The sequence below is a fragment of the Athene noctua genome, chromosome 32 (genome assembly GCF_965140245.1).
Source record: "Athene noctua chromosome 32, bAthNoc1.hap1.1, whole genome shotgun sequence".
NCBI classification, from domain to species: domain Eukaryota; kingdom Metazoa; phylum Chordata; class Aves; order Strigiformes; family Strigidae; genus Athene; species Athene noctua.
This window is the reverse complement of record NC_134068.1, coordinates 1671544-1696541: the sequence shown is the minus strand read 5'-3', so window position 1 is coordinate 1696541 and position 24998 is coordinate 1671544. Positions and strand designations below refer to the sequence as shown.

Below are 24998 nucleotides of genomic sequence, written 5' to 3'. Positions count from 1 at the left end.
GGGGGGGGGTAAGGGGGGACATGGGACAGCATGGGGGGGGGGGGGGGCTAAGAGATATGGGGGGGGGGGCTGAGACAATGTGGGGGGGACCGGGGGGACACGGGGGGGTCTGGGGGGGGACACGGGGGGGGCACAGGGGAAATTGGGGGACATGGGGGGGGCAGAGGGACATGGGGGGGGTCTGGGGGGGCCTGAGGGGACACAGGGGGGGGCACAGGGGAAATTGGGGGACATGGGGGGGGCAGAGGGACGCAGGGGGGGCACGGGGGGGGGCTGGAGACAATGGGGGGGACACGGGGGGTCTGGGGGGGGGACACGGGGGGGGCACAGGGGAAATTGGGGGACATGGGGGGGGCAGAGGGGACACAGGGGGGCTGAGACAATGGGGGGGGACTGGGGGGACACGGCGGGGGGGCACAGGGGGGGTGAGAGAATGTGGGGGGGGACTGGGGGGGGCAGAGGGACATGGGGGGGGTCTGGGGGGGGCAGAGGTGACCCAGGGGGACATGGGGGGGGGAATTGGGGGGTCTGGGGGCACATGGGGGGGCACGAGGGGGGGGGTGAGAGAATGTGGGGGGGACCAGGGGGACACGGGGGGGTCTGGGGGGGGCACAGGGGAAATTGGGGGACATGGGGGGGCACAGGGGGGTGAGAGCATGTGGGGGGCGACTGGGGGGGGCAGAGGGATATGGGGGGGGTCTGGGGGGGGCACGGGGGGGGGTGAGAGAATGTGGGGGGGGACCAGGGGGACACGGGGGGGTCTGGGGGGGGGGGACACGGGGGAAATTGGGGGACATGGGGGGGACACGGGGGGATTGGGGGGGGCTGAGACAATGTGGGGGGGTCTGGGGGGGTCTTGGGGGGGGACTGGGGGATCTGGGGGACACGGGGGGGGGCACAGAGGGAATGGGGGGGGCTGAAACAATGCGGGGGGGGACCGGGGGGGACACAAGGTACTGGGGGGGGGGGGGGGGGGGTGACATGGGGGGGGGACACGGGGGGGGCAAAGGGACATGGGAGGGGCCACAGCGGGGCTGAGAAAACATTTGGGGGGGGGGGATTGGGGGGCACAAAATATTGGGGGGGGGGCAAGAAAAATATGGAGAGAATTGGGGGGAGGGTGTGGAATTTTTTTGAGGGGGGGGGGCACGTACCTGAGGTGAGGGACGGGCAGGGCGTAGTCGCGGGGGGGGGTCGCCCCCACCAATGGTCACAGGAGCCCTGGGGGGGCCACCCCCCCCCTCGGCAGCGCCGCCATCACCGTCCCCAGCGTCACCCGCAGCCGGACCCCCCCGCGGTGGGGGGGGCACCACCCTGGGGACAGGGTCAGCGGCGGGGGGGGGGGACATACACACCCCCCTACCCCCCCAAAATGGGTTTTTGGGACCCCCGTGGCCCCCCCCGCCAAAAAAAAAAAAAAAAAAACTCACCCGGGGGGGCGGAGCTCTGCGGGGAGGGGGCCCAGCGCCAGGGGCTGACCTGGGGGGGGGGCAAAAAGGGGGGGGCGGTGTGTGTCAGTGTTGCCCCCCCCCTCCAAGAATTCCCTCAAGCATTTTTCCAGCCCCCAAATTTGCCCCCCCCCTCAATTATTTGCACCCAGAGCTCCCTAATTTTGCCCCCCCCCCCCCCCCCCAAAAAAAAATCACTCACGGCAGGGCTCGGGGGGGGGCTGGCCGAGGGGGGGGCGCTGTCACCCCCCAGGGATCCCGTCATGGAGTAGAAAAGCTCTGGAAAAATTAAAAAAAAAAAAAAAAAAAAAAAAAAGGGGGGGGCACAAGGGGGGGGGACACGCACACACGTGAGACCCCCCCCCCAAAAAAAAAAAAAAAAAAAAAAAAAAAACAAAAAACCTCAACGGCCGCCCTGCACCCAAATACCCCCCCCAGCACCCAGTTGCCCCCCGGACTGAGCCCCCCCCCCCTAAAATGCACCCATAGCCCCCCCGCAGACCCCCATAATGCCCCCCCCAGCACGCAATGCCCCCCCGAACATCCATAGCCCCCCCCGGACCCAACACCCCCCCCCCAGCACCCGTAAACCCCCCCCCCAGCACCCATGTGCCCCCCCAAATGCCCCCCCAGCACCCAACTGCCCCCCTAAATCCCCCCAGGAGCGCCCACAAGCCCCCCCCGACCCAATGCCCCCCCCCAGCACCCATAAACCCCCCCAAATACCCAAGTGCCCCCCCCAGCACCCATAAAGCCCCCCCCAGCACCCATAAAGCCCCCCCCAGCACCCATAAACCCCCCCAAATACCCAAGTGCCCCCCCCAGCACCCATAAAGCCCCCCCCAGCACCCATAAAGCCCCCCCCAGCACCCACAAACCCCCCCCAGCACCCACAAAACCCCCCCAGCACCCATAAAACCCCCCCAGCACCCATAAAGCCCCCAAATACCCAAGTGCCCCCCCCAGCACCCATAAAGCCCCCCAGCACCCACAAACCCCCCCCAGCACCCACAAAACCCCCCCAGCACCCATAAAAACCCCCCCAGCACCCATAAAACCCCCCCAGCACCCATAAAACCCCCCCCAGCACCCATAAAACCCCCCCCAGCACCCATAAACCCCCCCCAGCACCCATAAAGCCCCCCCAGCACCCATAAAACCCCCCCAGCACCCATAAAACCCCCCCAGCACCCATAAAACCCCCCCAGCACCCATAAAGCCCCCCCCAGCACCCATAAAACCCCCCCAGCACCCATAAAACCCCCCCAGCACCCATAAAGCCCCCCCAGCACCCATAAAGCCCCCCCAGCACCCATAAAGCCCCCCAGCACCCATAAAACCCCCCCCAGCACCCATAAAACCCCCCCAGCACCCATAAAGCCCCCCCCAGCACCCATAAAAACCCCCCAGCACCCATAAAACCCCCCCAGCACCCATAAAACCCCCCCAGCACCCATAAAGCCCCCCCCAGCACCCATAAAGCCCCCCCAGCACCCACAAAGCCCCCCCAGCACCCACAAACCCCCCCCAGCACCCACAAAGCCCCCCCAGCACCCACAAAGCCCCCCCAGCACCCACAAAACCCCCCCAGCACCCACAAAACCCCCCCAGCACCCACAAAGCCCCCCCAGCACCCACAAAACCCCCCCAGCACCCACAAAACCCCCCCCAGCACCCATAAACCCCCCCCAGCACACATAAAGCCCCCCCCAGCACCCATAAAACCCCCCCAGCACCATAAAACCCCCCCCAGCACCCATAAAACCCCCCCCCAGCACCCATAAACCCCCCCCAGCACCCATAAACCCCCCCCAGCACCCATAAACCCCCCCCAGCACCCATAAAGCCCCCCCAGCACCCATAAAGCCCCCCCAGCACCCATAAACCCCCCCCCAGCACCCATAAAGCCCCCCCAGCACCCATAAAACCCCCCCAGCACCCATAAAGCCCCCCCCAGCACCCATAAAACCCCCCCAGCACCCACAAACCCCCCCCAGCACCCACAAAGCCCCCCAGCACCCACAAAACCCCCCCAGCACCCATAAAACCCCCCCAGCACCCACAAAACCCCCCCAGCACCCATAAAGCCCCCCCAGCACCCATAAAGCCCCCCCAGCACCCATAAAACCCCCCCAGCACCCATAAAGCCCCCCCCAGCACCCACAAAACCCCCCCAGCACCCATAAAACCCCCCCAGCACCCATAAAACCCCCCCCAGCACCCATAAAACCCCCCCAGCACCCATAAACCCCCCCCAGCACCCATAAAGCCCCCCCAGCACCCATAAAACCCCCCCCAGCACCCATAAAACCCCCCCAGCACCCATAAACCCCCCCCAGCACCCATAAAACCCCCCCCAGCACCCATAAAGCCCCCCCAGCACCCATAAAACCCCCCCAGCACCCATAAAACCCCCCCAGCACCCATAAAGCCCCCCCAGCACCCATAAAGCCCCCCAGCACCCATAAAGCCCCCCCAGCACCCATAAAACCCCCCCCAGCACCCATAAAGCCCCCCCAGCACCCATAAAACCCCCCCAGCACCCATAAAACCCCCCCAGCACCCATAAAGCCCCCCCAGCACCCATAAAGCCCCCCCAGCACCCACAAAGCCCCCCCAGCACCCACAAACCCCCCCCAGCACCCACAAAGCCCCCCCAGCACCCACAAAGCCCCCCCAGCACCCACAAAACCCCCCAGCACCCACAAAACCCCCCCCAGCACCCATAAACCCCCCCCAGCACCCATAAAGCCCCCCCCAGCACCCATAAAACCCCCCCAGCACCCATAAAGCCCCCCCAGCACCCATAAAACCCCCCCAGCACCCATAAAGCCCCCCCAGCACCCATAAAACCCCCCCCAGCACCCATAAAGCCCCCCCAGCACCCATAAAACCCCCCCAGCACCCACAAACCCCCCCAGCACCCACAAACCCCCCCAGCACCCACAAAGCCCCCCCAGCACCCACAAAACCCCCCCAGCACCCATAAAGCCCCCCAGCACCCACAAAACCCCCCCAGCACCCATAAAGCCCCCCCCAGCACCCATAAAACCCCCCCAGCACCCATAAAACCCCCCCAGCACCCATAAAACCCCCCCCAGCACCCATAAAACCCCCCCAAACCCCCCCCCAGAGCACCCACAACCCCCCCCCATGCACCCACCGCCCCCCCCCCAGGGGTCTCACCAGAGTCGGGGTCCCCCCCGGGGGGGCTGGGGGGGTCGCGCCCCCCCCGCAGGCAGCGGCTCAGCTCCTGCTCCAGCAGCTCCAGGTCTCGGGGGCCCAGGGGGCGGCTCCGGCCCGAGGGGGGGGGCCCCGGGTCTGGGGGACCCGGGAGTTTAGAGGGGGGGGGGCCCAACACCCCCAAACCCCCCCCCGAAGATTTTTGGGAATCGGGGGGGGCCCCACACCCTCAAAGTGTCCCCAACGCCCCCCCAAAAGGGAACAAACCCCCCAAAAAAATACTCAGGGAATTGGGGGGGGGGCAACTCCCCCCCACACCCTGAAACCCCCCCCCCGGAAGGGACCCAGGAAATGGGGGGGCCCCGAGACACCCCCCCCCAAAGAGGTCTGAGAATTGGGGGGGACCCCAACCCCCCCCCCAAAGGGATCAAATGCCCCCCACCCCCCGAAAAGACGCGGGAATTGGGGAGGGGCCCAACACACCCCCCCCCCCCCACCAACCCCCCCGAAGGGGAAAAGTCGGGGGGAAAAAAATCGGGAGGAATTGAAAAACAAGTCGGGGGAAATTGGGGGAAAATGGGGGAAAATCGGAAAAAATCGGGGAAAAATCGGGAAAAGATCGGGAAAAAATCGGAAAAGATCGGGAAAAAATCGGAAAAAATCGGAAAAAATCGGAAAAAATCGGAAAAAATCGGAAAAAATCGGAAAAAATCGGAAAAAATCGGAAAAATCGGAAAAAATCGGAAAAAATCGGAAAAAATCGGAAAAAATCGGAAAAAATCGGAAAAATCGGAAAAAATCGGAAAAAATCGGAAAAAATCGGAAAAAATCGGAAAAATCGGAAAAAATCGGAAAAAATCGGAAAAATCGGAAAAAAATCGGAAAAAATCGGAAAAAATCGGGGAAAATCGGGGAAAATCGGGGAAAATCCGAGAAAATTCGGGAAAATTCGGGAAAATTCGGGAAAATTGGGGAAAATTCGCGAAAATCGGAAAAAATCGGAAAAAATCGGAAAAAATCGGAAAAATCGGAAAAATCGGAAAAAATCGGAAAAAATCGGAAAAAATCGGGGAAAATTCGGGGAAAATTGGGGAAAATTGGGGGAAAATTCGCGAAAATCGGAAAAAATCGGAAAAAATCGGAAAAAATCGGAAAAATCGGAAAAATCGGAAAAATCGGGGAAAATCCGGGGAAAATCCGGGGAAAATCCGGGGAAAATCCGGGAAAATCCGGGGAAAAATCGGGGGAAAATCGGGGAAAATCGGGGAAAATCGGGGAAAATCGGGGAAAATTCAGGGAAAATTCGGGAAAATTGGGGGAAAATTCGGAAAATTCGGAAAAAACCGGGGAAAATCCGGGGAAAATCGGGGAAAATTCAGGGAAAATTCGGGAAAATTGGGGGAAAAATCGGGAAAAATCGGGAAAAATCGGAAAAAATCGGGGAAAATCGGGGGAAAATCGGGGGAAAATCGGGGGAAAATTCTGACAAAATTCTGACAAAATTCTGACAAAATTCTGACAAAATTCTGACAAAATTCTGACAAAATTCTGACAAAATTCTGACAAAATTCTGACAAAATTCTGACAAAATTCTGACAAAATTCTGACAAAACTCTGACAAAATTCGGGAAAATTCAGAGAAAATTCGGGAAAATTCAGAGAAAATTCGGGGGAAATTCGGGGGAAATTCGGGGGAAATTCGGGGGGGAAATTCGGGGGAATTCGGGGGAAATTCGGGGGAAATTCGGGGGAAATTCGGGGGAAATTCGGGGAAATTCGGGGGAAATTCGGGGGAAATTCGGGGGAAATTCGGGGGAAATTCGGGGGAAATTCGGGGGAAATTCGGGGGAAATTGGGGGGAAATTGGGGGAAATCGGGGGAATGGGGGACCGGGCGCCCCCGCGGGTCCCCACTCACCGGGGGGGCCGAGCGCCCCCAGCAGCGCCCGCAGCAGGGGGGGGGGCAGCACCAGGAGCAGGGCCCCCACCCTGCCCTCCGCCTCCACCTGCACCCACAGCGCCCGTAAATACCCCCCCAGCACCCAGAAATACCCCCCCGCGCCCATAAATACCCCCCCAGCACCCAGAAATACCCCCCCGCGCCCATAAATACCCCCCAGCACCCAGAAATACCCCCCCGCGCCCATAAATACCCCCCAGCACCCAGAAATACCCCCCGCGCCCATAAATACCCCCCAGCACCCAGAAATACCCCCCCGCGCCCATAAATACCCCCCCAGCACCCAGAAATACCCCCCCGCGCCCATAAATACCCCCCAGCACCCAGAAATACCCCCCCGCGCCCATAAATACCCCCCCGCGCCCATAAATACCCCCCCAGCACCCAGAAATGCCCCAGCTGCCCCCCACCCCCATAAATGCCCCCCAGCACCCATAAATGCCCCCCCCAGCCCCATAAATGCCCCAGCTGCCCCCCAGCCCCCCTACGTGCCCCCCCAGCACCCATAAATACCCCCCCAGCACCCAGAAATGCCCCAGCTGCCCCCCCAGCACCCATAAATGCCCCAACAGCTCCCCCAGGTGCCCCCCCAGCACCCATAAATACCCCAAGCCCCCCTAGCCCCCATAAATGCCCCAGCTCCCCCCCCAGCACCCATAAATGCCCCCCCCAGCACCCATAAATGCCCCCATAAATGCCCCAGCTGCCTCCCAGCCCCCCCTACGTGCTCCCCCAGCACCCATAAATACCCCCCCAGCACCTATAAATGCCCCAGCTACCCCCCCAGCCCCCCTGGATGCCCCCCCCAGCACCCATAAATGCCCCAACAGCCCCCCCAGGCGCACCCCCAGCCCCCATAAATGCCCCCCCCAAGCCCCCATAAATGCCCCCCCCAAGCCCCCATAAATGCCCCCCCCAAGCCCCCATAAATGCCCCAGCTGCCCCCCCAGCACCCATAAATGCCCCCCCAGCCCCCATAAATGCCCCCCCAAATGCCCCAGCTGCCCCCCAGCCCCCATAAATGCCCCCCCAAGCCCCCATAAATGCCCCAGCTGCCCCCCCAGCCCCCCTGGATGCCCCCCCAGCCCCCATAAATGCCCCAGCTGCCCCCCAGCCCCCCCTACGTGCCCCCCCAGCACCCATAAATACCCCCCCAGCACCTATAAATGCCCCAGCTGCCCCCCCAGCCCCCCTGGATGCCCCCCCAGCCCCCATAAATGCCCCCCAAATGCCCCAGCTGCCCCCCAGCACCCATAAATGCCCCCCCCAAGCCCCCAGAAATGCCCCAGCTGCCCCCCCAGGCCCCCCCCGGGTGCCCCCCCCCACCGTGGGTCCCGGCAGCGCCTCCTTCTGCTTCAGCCTCAGGGCGAGTTCCGAGGGGCCGGGCTGAACCCCACCTGCACGGGGGGGGGGCGCCTCCTCCTGGGGGGGCACAGGGGGGCACTGAGGGGGGGGACAGACACCGGGGGGGGGGCACCGAGGACCCCCCCTTAATTTTTTTTGTAGTAGAACATAAAAAGGGGGGGGGATCAAGGATGTCGGGGGGCAAGGGGGGGTCAGGGAGGTTGGCGGGGGGGGGGTCAGGGGAAAGTTGGGGTTTGGGGGGGTCGTGGGGGGGTTGAAGCGAGTTGGGGGGGGTCAGGGGGGGTTCGGGGGGGTCAAAGGGACAGTTGGGGTGTCAGGGGGGGTCAGGGGGGGTTGAAGGGAGTTGGGGGGGTCGGGGGACAGTTGGGGGGGTCAGGGGAAAGTTGGGGTGTCGGGGGGGGGGTTGAAGCGAGTTGGGGGGGTCAGGGGGGTTCGGGGGGGGGTCAGGGGGAGTTAATGGGGGTCAAAGGGACAGTTGGGGTGTCAGGGGGGGTCAGGGGGGGGTTTAGGGGAGTTGGGGGGGGGTCGGGGGACAGTTGGGGGGGTCAAAGAGAGTCAGGGGGGTGGTGGGGGGGTCGTGGGGGGGTTGAAGGGAGTTGGGGGGGTCAGGGGGGGGTCATGGGGAGTCCCCACATACCGGGGGGTCGCGGGGGGGGGGCAGCTCCTGGCAGAAGAGCCGCAGGTCGCGGAGCCGCAGCCCCTTGTGCAGCACCGCGGGGGGGCCCCCGTCCAGCCCCCCCTCGTCCTGGTACTCCAGCCTGGGGGGGGGGCACACACACACACAATGTTTGGGGGACCCCCCCCCGCTGTGTGTGTGTCCCCCCCCCCCCCACCTCACAAACATCTGCGACCCACCTGCCCCCCCCCCCCCCCCAAATCCCCCCCAATGCCCACCCTGGGCCCCCCCGGCCCGCAAATTCCCCCCCCCCAGCCCCCCAAATCTGCCCCCCCAGCCTCTAAATTCCCCCCCCAGCCCCCAAATCACCCCCAAATCCCCCCCAGCCCCCCAAATCTGCCCCCCCAGCCCCCCAAATCACCCCCCAATACCCCCCCTGGGCCCCCCCAGCCCCAAAAATCCCCCCTCAGCTCCCCAAATCCTCCCCCAGCCCCCCAAAATTCCCCCCCAGCCCCCAAATTCTCCCCCCCAGGCCCCCAAATCCCCCCCCAGCCCCCAAAATCCTCCCCAAATCTGCCCCCCCCCAGCCCCCCAATTCCCCCCAGGCCCCCAAATCACCCCCCAATACCCCCCCAGCCCACCAAATCCTCCCCAAACCCTGCCCCCCCAGCCCCTAAATTCCCCCCAAACATCCTCCTCCTCCCCCCCCCCCGGAATTTTTAGGGCCCCCCCCCACCCCCGAGTCCCACCAGGGCACCCGCAGCTCGAGGGCGACCCCGGGCTGGGCCCCCCCCGGGGGCAGCTCCACCCGCAGCACCGTGTCCTCCAGCTCCACCCGCAGGCGCCGCAGCACTGGGGGGGGGGCACAAAGGGGGGGGGGGGGAAACTGAGGCACAAACACCCCCCCCAGACCCCCCCCAACACCGAGGGGAGACTGAGACCCCCCAAAACCCTCCCTCCAACGCTTGAGACCCCCCCGACTTCCCTCCCCCCCCCCCCCCCCCCGACCTTCAGTCCCCCCCCAGTTCCCCCCCCAACACCCAGGTTGCCCCCAGTTCCCTCCCAGTTGCCCCCCCAAATTCCCAGTTCCCCCCCCAGTTCCCTCCTGACATTGGGGTCCCCCCAGTTCCCCTCCCAGTTGCCCCCCAAATTCCCAGTTCCCCCCCCAGCTCCCTCCCAGTTGCCCCCCAAATTCCCAGTTCCCCCCCCAGCTCCCTCCAGACACCGGGGTCCCCCCAGTTCCCTCCCAGTTGCCCCCAAATTCCCAGTTCCCTCCCAGTTGCCCCCCAAATTCCCAGTTCCCCCCCAGTTCCCTCCCAGTTGCCCCCCAAATTCCCAGTTCCCCCCCCCCAGCTCCCTCCTGACACTGGGATCCCCCCAGTTCCCTCCCAGTTGCCCCCAAATTCCCAGTTCCCCCCCCACTTCCCTCCCAGTTGCCCCCCAAATTCCCAGTTCCCCCCCAGCTTCCTCCTGACACCAGACTCCCCCCCAGTTCCCTCCCAGTTGGCCCCCCAAATTCCCAGTTCCCCCCCCCCAGCTCCCTCCTGACACTGGGGTCCCCCCAGTTCCCTCCAGTTGCCCCCCCAGCTCCCTCCTGACACTGGGGTCCCCCCAGTTCCCTCCCAGTTGCCCCCCAAATTCCCAGTTCCCCCCCCCCAGCTCCCTCCTGACACTGGGGTCCCCCCAGTTCCCTCCCAGTTGCCCCCCCAGCTCCCTCCTGACACTGGGGTCCCCCCAGTTCCCTCCCAGTTGCCCCCCAAATTCCCAGTTCCCCCCCCCCAGCTCCCTCCTGACACTGGGGTCCCCCCAGTTCCCTCCCAGTTGCCCCCCCCAGCTCCCTCCTGACACTGGGGTCCCCCCAGTTCCCTCCCAGTTGCCCCCCAAATTCCCAGTTCCCCCCCCAGCTTCCTCCTGACACCGGGGTCCCCCCAGTTCCCTCCCAGTTGCCCCCCAAATTCCCAGTTCCCCCCCCAGCTTCCTCCTGACACCAGACTCCCCCCCAGTTCCCTCCCAGTTGCCCCCCCAAATTCCCAGTTCCCCCCCCAGCTCCCTCCTGACACTGGGTCCCCCCCCAGTTCCCTCCCAGTCCCTCCCAGTTCCCCCCCCAACCTCCGTCAATGGTGAGCGCCAGCGCCTCCAGCCCCTCGAAGGGGGGCGGCTCCGGGGGGGGCCCCCGGCCCAGCTTCTGCCTCCCTGAGGGGGGGGGGCCCGGCCCTGACCCCCCCTGCTGCCCTGTGGGGACACGGGGGGGACACTCAGCAAAACGGGGGGGACTGGGGGGGGCTGTGACAGGGACCCGGAGACGGTGACAGCGACCGTGGGGGGAGGAAAAATGATCTGGGGGGGGGGACAGGGGACAAAGAACGCCGGGGGGGGGGACACGAGTGACGTGCCCAGGGTGTGGGGGGGGACAGGGGACACTGGGGGGGGACACAAGGACTTGGGGGGGGGGGAATGAGGGGAGCTTGGGGGCTGGAGAAGGTGACAGGGAGCCTGGGGGGGGCAACGGGGGACACTGGGGGGGTGACAAGGACCCTGAGGGGAGGGGAGAGGTGACAGGGACCCCGGGGGGGGGTGACAGCGACCCCGGGGGACGGGGGACGAGGGGACAGCGACCCCGGGGGGACGGGGGACGCGGGGACAGGGACCCCGGGGGGACGGGGGACGCGGGGACAGGGACCCCGGGGGGACGGGGGACGCGGGGACAGGGACCCCGGGGGGACGGGGGACGCGGGGACAGGGACCCCGGGGGACGGGTGACGAGGGGACAGGGACCCCGGGGAGGGGCTGTGACAGAGCGGGTGACACGGCCACTCACGGGGGCAGAGCGCCAGGCGCAGCCCGGTGACGCGGAGGTGACAGGGCCGGCTGCCCAGCGCGGCCCAGGGCACCGTGACGGTAACGGCGCTCACGCAGCCCTCCTGCAGCTCCAGCGGCGCCCCCGCCTCCGCCAGCACCTCATCCACCGCCTGCCGGGGGGGCGGCACAACCCGCCCCGGGGCGGCTCAGACCCCGCCGGGGCCACACAAACCCCCCGCCCCGGGACCGGGCCTCACCGCGGCCTGCAGGCGGAGATCGCGCAGGGTCCCGGTCCCGCCGCGAAGGTCGAGGCTGAGCTGCTCCAGGCGCAGCCGCTCCTCCAGGAACGGCCCCAGGGAGCGTTCCAGGGCGTACCGGGCCGCTCGGGCCTTCAGCGCCTCCGGCCAGGCCGGGGCCCAGCGCCGCATCCCGCCCGCAGCCACCGGCACCGGCCGCGCCGCCGCTTCCGCAGCCGAATGACACTTCCGCTTCCGGTCCCGCCCCTTCCGGTCTTAACCCTATTCCCCATTGGCCGAGCCGGGCCGGGGAAGCGGACAGCGGATTGGTTCATCCACGGAGCGCTCGCTCCCACCCGCCCGGTCCCGCCCTTTCCTTCCCGTTAGGGAATGCTGACAGCGGATTGGTGGATTAGAGGCGCGCTCGCCCCGCCCCCTTTGCTACGACCCGCCCGGTCCCGCCCTTTCCTTCCCGTTAGGGAATGCTGACAGCGGATTGGCGGATTAGAGGCGCGCTCGCCCCGCCCCCTTTGCTACGACCCGCCCGGTCCCGCCCTTTCCTTCCCGTTAGGGAATGCTGACAGCGGATTGGCGGATTAGAGGCGCGCTCGCCCCGCCCCCTTTGCTACGACCCGCCCGGTCCCGCCCTTTCCTTCCCGTTAGGGAATGCTGACAGCGGATTGGCGGATTAGAGGCGCGCTCGCCCCGCCCCCTTCGCGCAGCGCGGGAGGGGCCTGCGCGCCGCGGGCAGGGCGTTGCCGTGGCGACGGGAACTTCCGGGCGGAAGTGACGCAGCGGAAGTGGTCGTGGAGCCGGAAGTGGCCGCCGGGGGGGTAATCGGGCAGAGGCGGCGGTTGGGGGGCGCTGGGGGGGGGCGGGACGCGCGGAGGGGGGGGGGGAACCCCACAGCCCCCCCCCAAAACTCGGGGGGGCTCCCCCAGACCGTGCCGGGCCCCCCCTTCCCCTCCCGGAACTCCCCAATAAACCCACGTGCGTGATGTGACACCCCCCCCCCCCCCAAAAAAAATCCCGGGGGCCCCCCTAAAAATTCCTGGGTGCCCCCCCCCAAATTTCTAGGCCCCCCCCAAAGTTTCTGGGTCCCCCCCCCAACTCCCTGGCCCCCCCAAAATTCCTTGCCCCCCCCCAAAAACAGTTCTGCGCCCTCCCCCAAATTCCTGGGTCCCCCCCCAAACTTTTTGACCCCCCCCCAAACACCTGGGCCACCCCAAAAAAATTTCTGGCCCCCCCCCAAAAAACTTCTGGGACCCCCCCAAACCCCCGGGACCCCCCCAAAAGCCCCTGGGGCCCCCCCAAAATTCCTTGCCCCCCCCAAAAAATAATTTCAGCCCCCCCCCAACTCCCTGGGCCCCCCCAAAACTCCCTGGGCCCCCCCAAAATTTCTGGGTGCCCCCCCAAGCCCCTAGCCCCCCCCCCCCCGCGAATTCTTGGCTCCCCCCAAATCTTCTGCCCCCCCCCCCAAAATTTCTGCCCCCCCCCCCCAACCCCTGGGCCCCCCCCCAAGCCTCTGCCCCGCCCCAAATTCCTGCCCCCCCCCCAAACCTCGAGCCTGTGACACCCCCCCATACCCTTGGCCACGCCCCCTTCACCAGGCCACGCCCCCTGTGGGCTTGGCCACGCCCACAACCCGCAGCCCGCCAATCCCCTCCCATACCTGCTCGTGCACCTGCCCGGCCACGCCCCCACGCAGCCTTCATGCCCATGTATGGTCATGCCCCACCCCTTCTCTGGTCCTGCCCTCAAAGTCTGGCCACGCCCACAGGGCCCTCCATGTTTGGACACACCCTCCCATGTCTGGCCACACCCCCAAACCCACCCACCCCTGTCTCTGGCCACGCCCCCATATCTGGCCATACCCCCACACCTTCTCCCCATGCCTGGCCACGCCTTCCACGTCTGGCCACGCCCCCTAAATTCCCCGGTGTTGGCCACGCCTCCACGTACGGCCACACCCCCACGTATGGCCACACCCCCAACCCTCCTCACATGGCCACACCCCCACACCTAGCCACACCCCTTCCATCTGACCACGCCCCCATTCCCTTCTATGACACGCCCCCTCGCTGAGGCCACGCCCCCTCCCTGAGGCCACGCCCCAAACCCCGGGGGGCGGAACCCCAAATTCGGGGTCCCAGGGGCGGGGTGGGGAAGATGGCGGCCATGACGAGGGGGGGTGGAGCGGCCCCAGGCTGTAGCCCCGCCCACAAACTCTTTGTCTCCGCCCCCTCCCACGACTCGTGGCCCCGCCCCGGAATAACCCCGCCCCCAGACGAGATTGACAGCGCCTCGTTCCTCCCGTCCTATAGGGGGCGCCGAGCGCTTCCGGCGCACACCCGGAAGTGAGGGGCGGGGCCGGCAGGGGGCGGGGCCTGCAGGGGGCGGGGCCTCGCGCGGCCGCCATGGGGCTGCTGACGATCCTGAAGAAGATGCGGGAGAAGGAGCGGGAGCTGCGGCTGCTCGTGCTGTAGGCGGGGCCTGCGGGGGTGGGCGGGGCCTGCGGGGGTGGGCGGGGCCTGGGGGGGAAGGGGCGGGGCTACGGGGAAGGGGTGGAGTCAGGAAGGTGCTGTGGGGGCGGGGCTAAGGGGAGAGATCGGGGGTTGTAGTGGGAGGGGGTGGGGTCACCACGGGGATGGGATGAGGGGGTGTGGCTAAAAGGGGCGGGGCTAAGGGGAAGGGGTTGGTGAGGGGGCGGGGCTAAGGGGAAGGGGTTGGTGAGGGGGCGGGGCTAAGGAGAATGTGCTGGGGTGAGGGGAAGGGGCGGGGTTAAGGGGAAGGGGCGGGGATGGGGGCATGGCTGTGTGAATGGGTGGAGTTACGGGGAGGGGGCGGGGCCAGACCAGGGAATTGGGGGGGGGGGGGGCCATCGAGGCAGATGGACCAATGGGCTGCTGGGGAAGAGGCGGGGCTAATGGGAAGGGGCTGGGGTGAGGGGTGGGGCCAGGGTGAAGGGGCGGGGAGAGATGGAAGGGGCGGGGCTAAGGGAGCAGTGCCGCGTGAATGGGGCAGGGCTAAGGGGAGTGGGCGGGGCCAGACCGAGGAAACAGACCAATGGGCTGGTGGGGAAGGGGCGGGGCTAAGGGGAAGGTGCTGAGGTGAGGGGGCGGGGCTAGGGGGGGAAGATGCTTGAGTGAGGGGGCGGGGGGAGATGGAAGGGGCGGGGCTAAGGGAGCAGTGCCAGGTGAATGGGGCAGGGCTAAGGGGAGTGGGCGGGGCCAGACCGAGGAAACGAACCAATGGGCTGGTGGGGAAGGGGCGGGGCCGTCTGAAGGGGCGTGTCTAGACGGGAAGGGCGTGGCCAGAGGCAAGGCAAGGAAGGGAGGCGATTGAACCGGCCGGAGCCATGGGCGGGTAGGGAAAGGGCGTGGCCACGGGGGTGGGTGTGGTTGTGGGCGTGTCCGTGAGTGGGCGTGGTCCCGTGGCCCCGCCCAGGGGCCTGGACAACGCCGGGAAGACGACGCTGCTGAAGCGCTTCAACGGGGAGGACGTGGCCACCACCTCCCCCACCCTGGGCTTCAACATCAAGACCCTGGAGCACCGCGGGTGAGCGGGCGGGGCCGGTGGCCACCGGGCTACCGCGGGGGCGGGGCCGCCGGGGGGGCGGGGAGGGCTCCGGGGGTGGGCGGGTTGGTGGCCACGTGGTTGTGGCGGGAGTCACGGTGGGCTTGGGAGTCGTGGTGGCCACGGTGGGCGTGTTGGTGGCCAGGCTGGTGGCCGTGTTGGTGGCCAGGTTAGTGGTCACATTGGTGGCCATCTTGGTGGCCGTGTTGGTGGTCTAGTTGGTAGTCATGTTGGTGGCCATGTTGATGGCCATCTTGGTGGCCATCTTGGTGGCCAGGTTAGTGGTCACATTGGTGGCCATGTTGGCGGCTGTGTTGGTGGCCATGTTGGTGGCCGTGTTGGTAGTCATGCTGGTGGCCATGTTGGTGGCCATGTTGGTGGCCATGTTGCTGGCCATCTTGGTGGCCATATTGGTGGTCATGTTGGTGGCCATGTTGGTGGCCAGGTTAGTGGTCACATTGGTGGCCATCTTGGTGGCCATGTTGGTGGTCATGTTGGTGGTCATGTTGGTAGTCATGCTGGTGGCCATGTTGGTGGCCGTGTTGATGGCCATCTTGGTGGCAATCGGTGGCCAGGTTAGTGGTCACATTGGTGGCCATGTTGGCGGCTGTGTTGGTGGTCATGTTGGTAGTCATGCTGGTGGCCATGTTGGTGGCCATGTTGGTGGCCGTGTTGGTGGCCATGTTGGTGGTCATGTTGGTGGCCATGCTGGTGGCCATGTTGGTGGCCATGTTGGTGGCCATGCTGGTGGCCATGTTGGTGGCCATGTTGGTGGCCGTGTTGGTGGCCGTGTTGGTGGCCATGTTGGTGGCCATGTTGGTGGCCGTGTTGGTGGCCGTGTTGGTGGCCATGTTGGTGGCCGTGTTGGTAGTCATGCTGGTGGCCATGTTGGTGGCCGTGTTGGTGGCCGTGTTGGTGGCCATCTTGGTGGCCAAGTTAGTGGTCACATTGGTGGCCATGTTGGCGGCCGTGTTGGTGGCCATCTTGGTGGTCATCTTGGTGGCCATGTTGGTGGCCATATTGGTAGCCATGTTGGTGGCCATGTTGGTAGCCATCTCCATGGCCATGGTGGTGACCGTGTTGGCAGTCATCTCGGGTGGGACAAGGAACCATGAAAGCGCCAGTGTTGGCAGCCATCTTGGTGGCCACGTTGGCAACCGTGACAGCTGTCATGTTGGCAGCCATGTTGGCGGCCATGTTGGGTGGAACGAGTGATGACAATGCCACTGTTGGCAGCCATGTTGGTAGCCATGTTGGCAACTACGATAGCTGCCACGCTGGTGGCCACGTTGGCTGGGACAATGAGCCATGAGAACGATAGCGTTGGCAGCCATCTTGGCGGCCATGTTGGTTGGGACAACGACCCGTAAACGCGGCAGTGTTGGCAGCCATCTTGGCGGCCATGTTGGCAACTATGACAGCAGCCATGTTGGTAGCCATCTTGGCGGCCATGTTGATTGAGACAACGACCCATGAAAACGGCAGTGTTGGCAGCCATCTTGGCAGCCATGTTGGCAACTATGACAGCAGCCATGTTGACTGCCATCTTGGCGGCCATGTTGATTGAGACAACGATCCATGAAAGCGGCAGTGTTGGCAGCCATCTTGGCGGCCATGTTGGCAACTATGACAGCAGCCATGTTGGTAGCCATCTTGGCGGCCATGTTGATTGAGACAACGATCCATGAAAGCGGCAGTGTTGGCAGCCATCTTGGCAGCCATGTTGGCAACTATGACAGCAGCCATGTTGACTGCCATGTTGGCGGCCATGTTGATCGAGACAACGACCCATGAAAGCGGCAGTGTTGGCAGCCATCTTGGCAGCCGTGTTGGCAACTATGACAGCAGCCATGTTGACTGCCATGTTGGCGGCCATGTTGATCGAGACAACGACCCATGAAAGCGGCAGTGTTGGCAGCCATCTTGGCGGCCATGTTGGCAACTATGACAGCAGCCATGTTGGTAGCCATCTTGGCGGCCATGTTGATTGAGACAACGACCCATGAAAACGGCAGTGTTGGCAGCCATCTTGGCAGCCATGTTGGCAACTATGACAGCAGCCATGTTGACTGCCATGTTGGCGGCCATGTTGATCGAGACAACGACCCATGAAAGCGGCAGTGTTGGCAGCCATCTTGGCAGCCGTGTTGGCAACTATGACAGCAGCCATGTTGACTGCCATGTTGGCGGCCATGTTGATCGAGACAACGACCCATGAAAGCGGCAGTGTTGGCAGCCATCTTGGCGGCCATGTCGGCCGTGATGCTGACCACCACGCTGGTGGCCCCGGTGGCCCCCCCAGGTTCAAGCTGAACGTGTGGGACGTGGGCGGGCAGAGCTCCCTGCGCTCCTATTGGCGGAATTACTTCGAGAGCACCGACGGCCTCGTCTGGGTGGTCGACAGCGGCGACCGGCAACGCCTCCAGCTCTGCGCCCGCGAGCTGCGGGGGCTCCTGCGCGAGGAGGTGACGGAGGGGGGACACCGGGGGGTCACGGGGGGGGTCATGGGGGTCACGGGGGGCGTGGGGGCGGGGCTAAAGGGGCGTGGGGGGGATGTGATGGACGCGGGGGACTTGGGGATGTGGGGAGGGGGGACATGGGGGGCACAAGGGTCACATGTGGGGGCACGGGGGGGTGTTGGGGTCACGGGGGTCACAGAGGGGTCATGGGGGTCACGGGGGGCGTGGGGGCGGGGCTAAAGGGGCGTGGGGGGGATGTGATGGACGCGGGGGACTTGGGGATGTGGGGAGGGGGGACATGGGGGGCTCAAGGGTCACATGGGGGGCATGGGGGGGTGTTGGGGTCACGGGGGTCACAGAGGGGTCATGGGGGGGTCATGGGGGTCACGGGGGGCGTGGGGGCGGGGCTAGAGGGGCGTGGGGGGGATGTGATGGACGTGGGGGACTTGGGGATGTGGGGATGTGGGGAGGGGGGACATGGGGGGCACAAGGGTCACATGTGGGGGCACGGGGGGGTGTTGGGGTCATGGGGGTCACAGAGGGGTCACGGGGGGGGTCATGGGGGTCACGGGGGGCGTGGGGGCGGGGCTAGAGGGGTGGGGGGGGGATGTGATGGACGCGGGGGACTTGGGGATGTGGGGAGGGGGGACATGGGGGGCACAAGGGTCACATGTGGGGGCACGGGGGGGTGTGGGGTCATGGGGGTCACAGAGGGGTCATGGGGGTCACGGGGGGCGTGGGGGCGGGGCTAAAGGGGCGTGGGGGGGATGTGATGGATGCGGGGGACTTGGGGATGTGGGGAGGGGGACATGGGGGGCACAAGGGTCACATATGGGGGCACGGGGGGGTGTTGGGGTCACGGGGGTCACAGAGGGGTCATGGGGGGGTCATGGGGGTCACGGGGGGCGTGGGGGCGGGGCTAGAGGGGCGTGGGGGGGATGTGATGGACGCGGGGGACTTGGGGATGTGGGGAGGGGGGACATGGGGGGCACAAGGGTCACATGGGGGGCACGGGGGGGTGTGGGGGTCACGGGGGGGTGACAGGGGGGTGACGTCGGCGCTGCCCCCCCCGCAGCGGCTGGCCGGGGCCACCCTCCTCGTCTTCGCCAACAAGCAGGACCTGCCCGGGGCCCTCCCGGCCAGCGCCATCCGCGAGGTGCGTGGGGGCCCCCCAAAATCCGGGGTACCCCCCCCCGAACTCCTGCGTCCCCCCCACACCCCCCTGTGTGCCCCCAAACCCTCGTGTGTCCCCCCAAACCCCCCTGTGTCCCCCCAAACCCCCCTGTGTGCCCCCCAACCTCCTTGTGTCCCTCCCAAACCCCCCTGTGTCCCCCCAAACCTCCCCTATGTGCCCCCAAACCCCCCTGCGTCCCCCCAAACCCCCCCCTAGGTGCCCCCAAACCCTCCTGCGTCCCCCCCAAACCCCCCTGCGTCCCCCCAAAACCCCCCTGCGTCCCCCAAGTCCCCCTGTGTGCCCCCCAAACCCCCCCTAGGTGCCCCCAAACTCCCCTGCGTCCCTCCAAAACCCTACCGTGTCCCCCCAAACCCCTCTACGTGCCCCCCAAACCCCCTCCTAGGTACCCCCAAACCCCCCTGCGTCCCCCCAAAACCCCCCCTGTGTGCCCCCAAACCCCCCTGTGTGCCCCCAAACCCCCCCTAGGTGCCCCCAAACTCCCCTGCGTCCCTCCAAAACCCTACCGTGTCCCCCCAAACCCCTCTACGTGCCCCCCAAACCCCCTCCTAGGTACCCCCAAACCCCCCTGCGTCCCCCCCAAACCCCCCCTAGGTGCCCCCAAACCCCCCTGCGTCCCCCCCAAACCCCCCTGCGTCCCCCCAAAACCCCCCTGCGTCCCCCCCAAGTCCCCCTGTGTGCCCCCCAAACCCCCCCTAGGTGCCCCCAAACCCCCCTGTATCCCCCCCAAATCCCCCTGCGTCCCTCCAAAACCCTACCGTGTCCCCCCAAACCCCTCTACGTGTCCCCCAAACCCCCCCCAGGTACCCCCAAACCCCCCTGCGTCCCCCCAAAACCCCCCTGCATCCCCCCCAAACCCCCCCTAGGTGCCCCCAAACCCCCCTGCGTCCCCCCCAAACCCCCCTGCGTCCCCCCAAAACCCCCCTGCGTCCCCCCCAAACCCCCCTGTGTGCCCCCAAACCCCCCCTAGGTGCCCCCAAACTCCCCTGCGTCCCCCCAAAACCCCCCTGCGTCCCCCCAAGTCCCCCTGTGTGCCCCCAAACCCCCCTGTGTGCCCCCAAACCCCCCCTAGGTGCCCCCAAACCCCCCCTAGGTGCCCCCAAACTCCCCTGCGTCCCTCCAAAACCCTACCGTGTCCCCCCAAACCCCCCCCTAGGTACCCCCAAAACCCCCCTGCGTCCCCCCCAAACGCCCCCCCGGCTCTCCCCGCAGGCGCTGGAGCTGGACGCCATCCGCAGCCACCGCTGGTGCATCCAGGGCTGCTCGGCTTTCACTGGCCACAACCTGCTGGCCGGCATCGACTGGCTCCTGGACGACATCGCCGCGCGCCTCTGCCCCGCCGACTGACCCCCCGAGCCCCCCCCTCACCGCTTGGGGGGCGCAGGACAGGTGTCGGGGTGCACAACGCCCCCCCCTGGTGCCAATAAACGTGCTGGCCGGCGGCACCGTGGGGCTGTTGAGGGGAGGGGGCCCCCCCCGAAACGGGTTTGCGGGGGCCAAAAAAGGGCCCTGGGGTGGGAGGGGGGGGGGGTTGAGTGGGGCTGGGGGTAGTTTGGGGGGAATTGGGGGCAATTTTGGGGTCCCTGGGGTAATTTTGGGGTCCTGGGGTGGTGTTAGCGGACCTTGGGGGGCAGGTTTTGGTGGCTTGGGGGTAGTTTTGGGGCTCCTGAGGTGGTTTTGGGGGTCTCTGAGGTGGTTTTGGGGTCCCTGGGGTGGTTTTGGGGTCCCTGGGGTGGTTTTGGGGTCTCTGGGGTAGTTTTGAGGTCCCTGGGGTAGTTTTGGGGTCCCTGGGGTGGTTTTGGGGTCTCTGGGGTAGTTTTGAGGTCCCTGGGGTAGTTTTGGGGTCTCTGGGGTAGTTTTGAGGTTCCTGGGGTAGTTTTGGAGTCCGTGGGGTGGTTTTGAAGTCCCTGGGGTAGTTTCGGGGCTCCTAGGGTGGTTTTGGGGGTCCCCAGAGTAGTTTTGCGGGTCCCTGGGGTAGTTTTGGGGTGCCTGAGATGGTTTTGGGGTCCCTGGGGTAGTTTTGGGGTGCCTGAGATGGTTTTGGGGTCTCTGGGGTAGTTATGGGGTGCCTGAGATGGTTTTGGGGTCCTTGGGGTGGTTTTGGGGGGCCCAGAGTGGTTCTGGGGGTCCCTGGGGTAGTTTTGGGGTCCCTGGGGTGGTTTCGAGGCTCCTGGGGTGGTTTTGGGGTCCCTGGGGTGGTTCTGGGGGGCCCCAGAGTGGTTTTGCGGGTCCCTGGGGTGGTTTTAGGGTCCCTGGGGTAATTTGGGGGTTCTCGGTGGTGTTAGGGGACTCTGGGGGGCAGGTTTTGGTGGCTTGGGGGTAGTTTTGGGGCTCCTGCGGTGGTTTTGGGGGTCCTCAGAGTAGTTCTGGCGGGTCCCTGGGGTAGTTTTGGGGTGCCTGAGGTGGTTTTCGGGTCCTTGGGGTAGTTTTGGGGTGCCTGAGGTAATTTTGGGGTCCTTGGGGTGGTTTTAGGGGGCCCAGAGTGGTTCTGGGGGTCCCTGGGGTGGTTTTGGGGTCCCTGGGGTGGTTCTGGGGTCCCTGGGGTGGTTTTGGGGTCCTTGGGGTGGTTTTGGGGGGCCCCAGAGTGGTTCTGGGGTCCCTGGGGTAGTTTTGGGGTCCCTGGGGTGGTTTTGGGGTCCCTGGGGTGGTTTTGGGGTCTCTGGGGTAGTTTTGAAGTCCCTGGGGTAGTTTCGGGGCTCCTAGGGTGGTTTTGGGGGTCCCCAGAGTAGTTCTGCGGGTCCCTGGGGTAGTTTTGGGGGGCCTGAGGTGGTTTTGGGGTCCCTGGGGTAATTTAGGGATCTCTGGGTGGTGTTAGGGGACCCTGGGGGGGCAGGTTTTGGTGGGTTGGGGATAGTTTTGGGGTGCTTGGGGTGATTTTGGGGATCCCCAGAATGGTTTTGGGGGTCCCTGGGGTGGTTTTGGGGTCCCTGGGGTAGTTTTGGGGACCCTGAGGTGGTTTTGGGGTCCCTGGGGTAATTTGGGGGTCTCTGGGGTGGCGTTAAGGGGCCCTGGGGGGCAGTTTTTGGTGGCTTGGGGATAGTTTTGGGGTGCCGGGGGTGGTTTTGGGGCTCCTGGGGTAGTTTTGGGGTCCCTGGGGTGGTTTTGGGGTCCTTGGGGTGGTTCTGGGGTCTTTGGGGTGGTTTTGGGGTAGTTTTGGGGTCCCTAGAGGCAGTTTTGGGGTCCTCGGGATGATTTTGGGGTCCCGGGGTAGTTCTGGGGGTCCCTGGGGGCAGCTTTGGGGTCCCTGGGGGCAGTTTTCGGGGTCCCTGGGGGCAGTTTTTAGGGGTCCCTGGGGGCAGTTTTTGGGGTTCCTGGGGGCAGTTTTCGGGGTCCCTGGGGGCAGTTTTTAGGGTCCCTGGGGGCAGTTTTTGGAGTCCCTGGGGGCAGTTTTCGGGGTCCCTGGGGGCAGTTTTTAGGGGTCCCTGGGGGCAGTTTTTGGTGTCCCTGGGGGCAGTTTTTGGGGTCCCTGGGGGCAGTTTTTAGGGTCCCTGGGGGCAGCTTTGGGGTCCTTGGGGGCAGTTTTTAGGGTCCCTGAGGGCAGTTTTTGGGGTCCCTGGGGGCAGTTTTTAGGGTCCCTGGGGGCAGTTTTTGGGGTCCTCGGGATGATTTTGGGGTCCCGGGGTAGTTCTGGGGGTCCTTGGGGGCAGTTTTCAGGGTCCCTGGGGGCAGTTTTGTGGTCCCTGGGGGCAGTTTTCGGGGTCCCTGGGGGCAGTTTTTGGGGTCCCTAGAGGCAGTTTTGGGATCCTCAGGATGATTTTGGGGTCCCGGGGCAGTTTTCGGGGTCCCTGGGGGCAGTTTTCGGGGTTCCTCGCGATGATTTGGGGATCCCCGGGGGTTGATTTTAAAACCCGAGGGGGCGGGGCTGTGGGCGGAGCCTCCCTGGAGCCAAACACCCTGGAGGGGGCGTGTCCTTCCTCCCAAGCGCCGCCCCCAGCCCCGCCCCTCCCCATCCCGCGGCGCCCCTGGAAGCACCGAGGCGGGGGGGGGGGGGGGGGGGTTTGGTGCTTTATTGGGGGGTCCCGGGGGGAAAAGGGGGGGCAGGGGGGGGGTCCTCAGGGCAGGGGGGGGGTCCTCAGGGCAGGGCCCCCCCCGGCGGGTCCCTGAAAGCGGGGGGGGGCAGCAGAGCCCCCTCCTCATCCTCATCCTCGGCCCGGCCCCACGCGGCCGCCTGTGGGGACACAAACAGCCCCCCCCCCCCCGCCATGGCGTGACCCCCCCGCCATGGGGTGACCCCCCCCACAATGGGGTGACCCCCCCCACAATGCGGTGACCCCCCCGCCATGGGGTGACCCCCGCAAAATAGGGTGACCCCCCCCCCACAATGGGGTGACCCCCCCCAAAATGGGGTGACCCCCCTCCCCACGCTTCCCAGACCCCCCCCCTCAGTGTCCCCGCTCCCATAAAGCCCCCCCCATAAAGTGACCCCCCCCCCCCCCAATTTTTACACCACCGCCCCCCCCCCAAAACTCACGGGGTCCCCCGGGGGGGTCACAGTTTCGGGGGGGCCCCCCAGGACCCGCTGCAGCGCCTCGGCCACGCGTCGGCTCAGCGCCGCCCGCTCCAGCAGCACCGAGCGCGCCTGCGAACCCCCCGAAATGACCCCCCCGAACCCCAAAAACACCCCCCCCCCAAAAAAAAACAACACCCGAGACACCCCCCAAATCTCCGGGACACCCCCCCCCCAAAAATCCTCCCCCCCAAAAAAAACCGGGAACCCCAAACCCCCGAGGCCACCCCAAAAACCCCCGGGACACCCCAAAATCCCCGGGAACCCCCCCAAAAAAAAAAAAAAAGAGACACCCCCAAACCCTTGGGAGCCCCCCCAAAAAGCTCCGGGCCACCCCCCCCCCAAAAAAAAACGGGACACCCCAAAAATCCCCAGAACTCCCCCCAAAAAAAACACAAGACACCCCCCAAAAAAAAACTCCGAGACACCCCAAAACCCCCGGGACCCCCCCAAAAAAAAAACCGAAATGGCCCCCAAAACCCCGGGACCCCCCCCCAAAAAAAGCCCCGGGACCCCCCCAAAAAAAAACGGGACCCCCCGGGAGCCCCCCCCCCCAAAAAAAAACGGGACACCCCAAAAAAAAAACCGAGACACCCCAAAACCCCCGGGACCCCCCCAAAAAACCCCCCGGACCACCCCCCCCCCCAAAAAAAAGACACCCCAAAACCCCCGGGGCCCCCCCAAACCCCCCAGGGTACCCCCAAAACCCCCGGGAGCCCCCCCCCAAAAAAAAACCCCGGGCCCCCCCCAAAAACCCCCGGGACCCCCCCAAACACACCTGAATCCCCCCAAAATCCTCGTGGCCCCCCCCAAAAAAAAAACCCCGGGACCCCCCCAAAAACCCCCGGGACCCCCCCAAAAACCCCCGGGACCCCCCCCAAACAACCCCGGGGCCCCCCCAAAAAAAACCGGGACACCCCAAAAATTCCCGGACACCCCCCCCCCCCAAAAAAAAAACCCGAGACACCCCCAAAAAAAAAAACCCCGGGACCCCCCCAAACACACCTGAATCCCCCCAAAATCCTCGTGGCCCCCCCCAAAAAAAAAACCCCGGGGCCCCTCCAAAAACCCCCGGGACCCCCCCCAAACAACCCCGGGGCCCCCCCAAACCCCCCCGGGGTACCCCAAAAATACTCCGGGACCCCCAAACCCCCCCCCCCCCCCCCCCCCGGGACCCCCAAAACCCCCGGGTTACCCCCCCCAACAAAATTCGGGGTACCCTCCAAACCCCTCGGCCCCCCCCAAATTCCTGTGCCCCCCCCCCCAAACCCCCAGGGCCCCCCCAAACCCCTGTGGCCCCCCCAACCCCCCCGGGGTACCCCAAAACCCCCGGGGGGGCCCCCCAAAAGCCGCCCCCCCCCCCCCACCATTCCGCGCAGCCGCTCCTCCAGGAGGCGGTTGAGGCGCTGGGAGTTGGCGTAATCGTCCTGGAGCCTGCGGGGACACGGAACTGGGAGCACTGGGAGCGCTGGGAGGGGAAACTGGGGGCACTGGGAGGGGAATCGGGGGGCGCTGGGAGCGCTGGGAGGGGAATCGGGGGGGACTGGGAGCGCTGGGAGGAGAAATGGGGAACACTGGGAGCACTGGGAGGGGAAACTGGGGGCACTGGGAGCACTGGGAGGGGAAACTGGGGGCGCTGGGAGCACTGGGAGGGGAAT

At 65.9% G+C, this 24998-nt stretch overlaps 2 protein-coding genes and 1 long non-coding RNA gene across 4 annotated transcripts; 1 reads left to right on the top strand and 2 right to left on the bottom strand.

Moving 5' to 3' along the window:
* Positions 1–1210: 1210 nt before the first annotated feature.
* On the bottom strand, positions 1211–11843 carry LOC141972337 (autophagy-related protein 2 homolog A-like). Its single transcript, XM_074930215.1, has 11 exons — positions 11628–11843; positions 11390–11540; positions 10681–10803; positions 9321–9423; positions 8593–8713; positions 7917–8012; positions 6549–6636; positions 4635–4769; positions 1651–1727; positions 1431–1479; positions 1211–1314 (listed from the first exon to the last, which is right to left on the bottom strand). Exons 1-11 carry the CDS (start codon positions 11796–11798, stop codon positions 1211–1213), a joined length of 1218 nt encoding a protein of 405 aa, XP_074786316.1. The 5' UTR covers positions 11799–11843.
* A 2036-nt stretch (positions 11844–13879) lies between these two features.
* Positions 13880–20278, top strand: ARL2 (ARF like GTPase 2). Of its 2 annotated transcripts, XM_074930270.1 has the most exons (5): positions 13915–14088; positions 15054–15164; positions 17485–17647; positions 18717–18797; positions 20046–20278. In XM_074930270.1, exons 1-5 carry the CDS (start codon positions 14024–14026, stop codon positions 20178–20180), a joined length of 555 nt encoding a protein of 184 aa, XP_074786371.1. In that variant the 5' UTR covers positions 13915–14023; the 3' UTR covers positions 20181–20278. The 2 variants fall into 2 exon arrangements, with proteins under 2 accessions (XP_074786372.1, XP_074786371.1); XM_074930271.1 differs by lacking the exon at positions 18717–18797 and having other exon boundaries at positions 13880–14088.
* Positions 20279–22888: 2610 nt separating this feature from the next.
* On the bottom strand, positions 22889–24811 carry LOC141972294 (uncharacterized). The gene is made up of 3 exons (XR_012635365.1): positions 24708–24811; positions 23305–23412; positions 22889–23001 (listed from the first exon to the last, which is right to left on the bottom strand). It is a non-coding gene; the product is annotated as an uncharacterized LOC141972294 (long non-coding RNA).
* Positions 24812–24998: the final 187 nt, after the last annotated feature.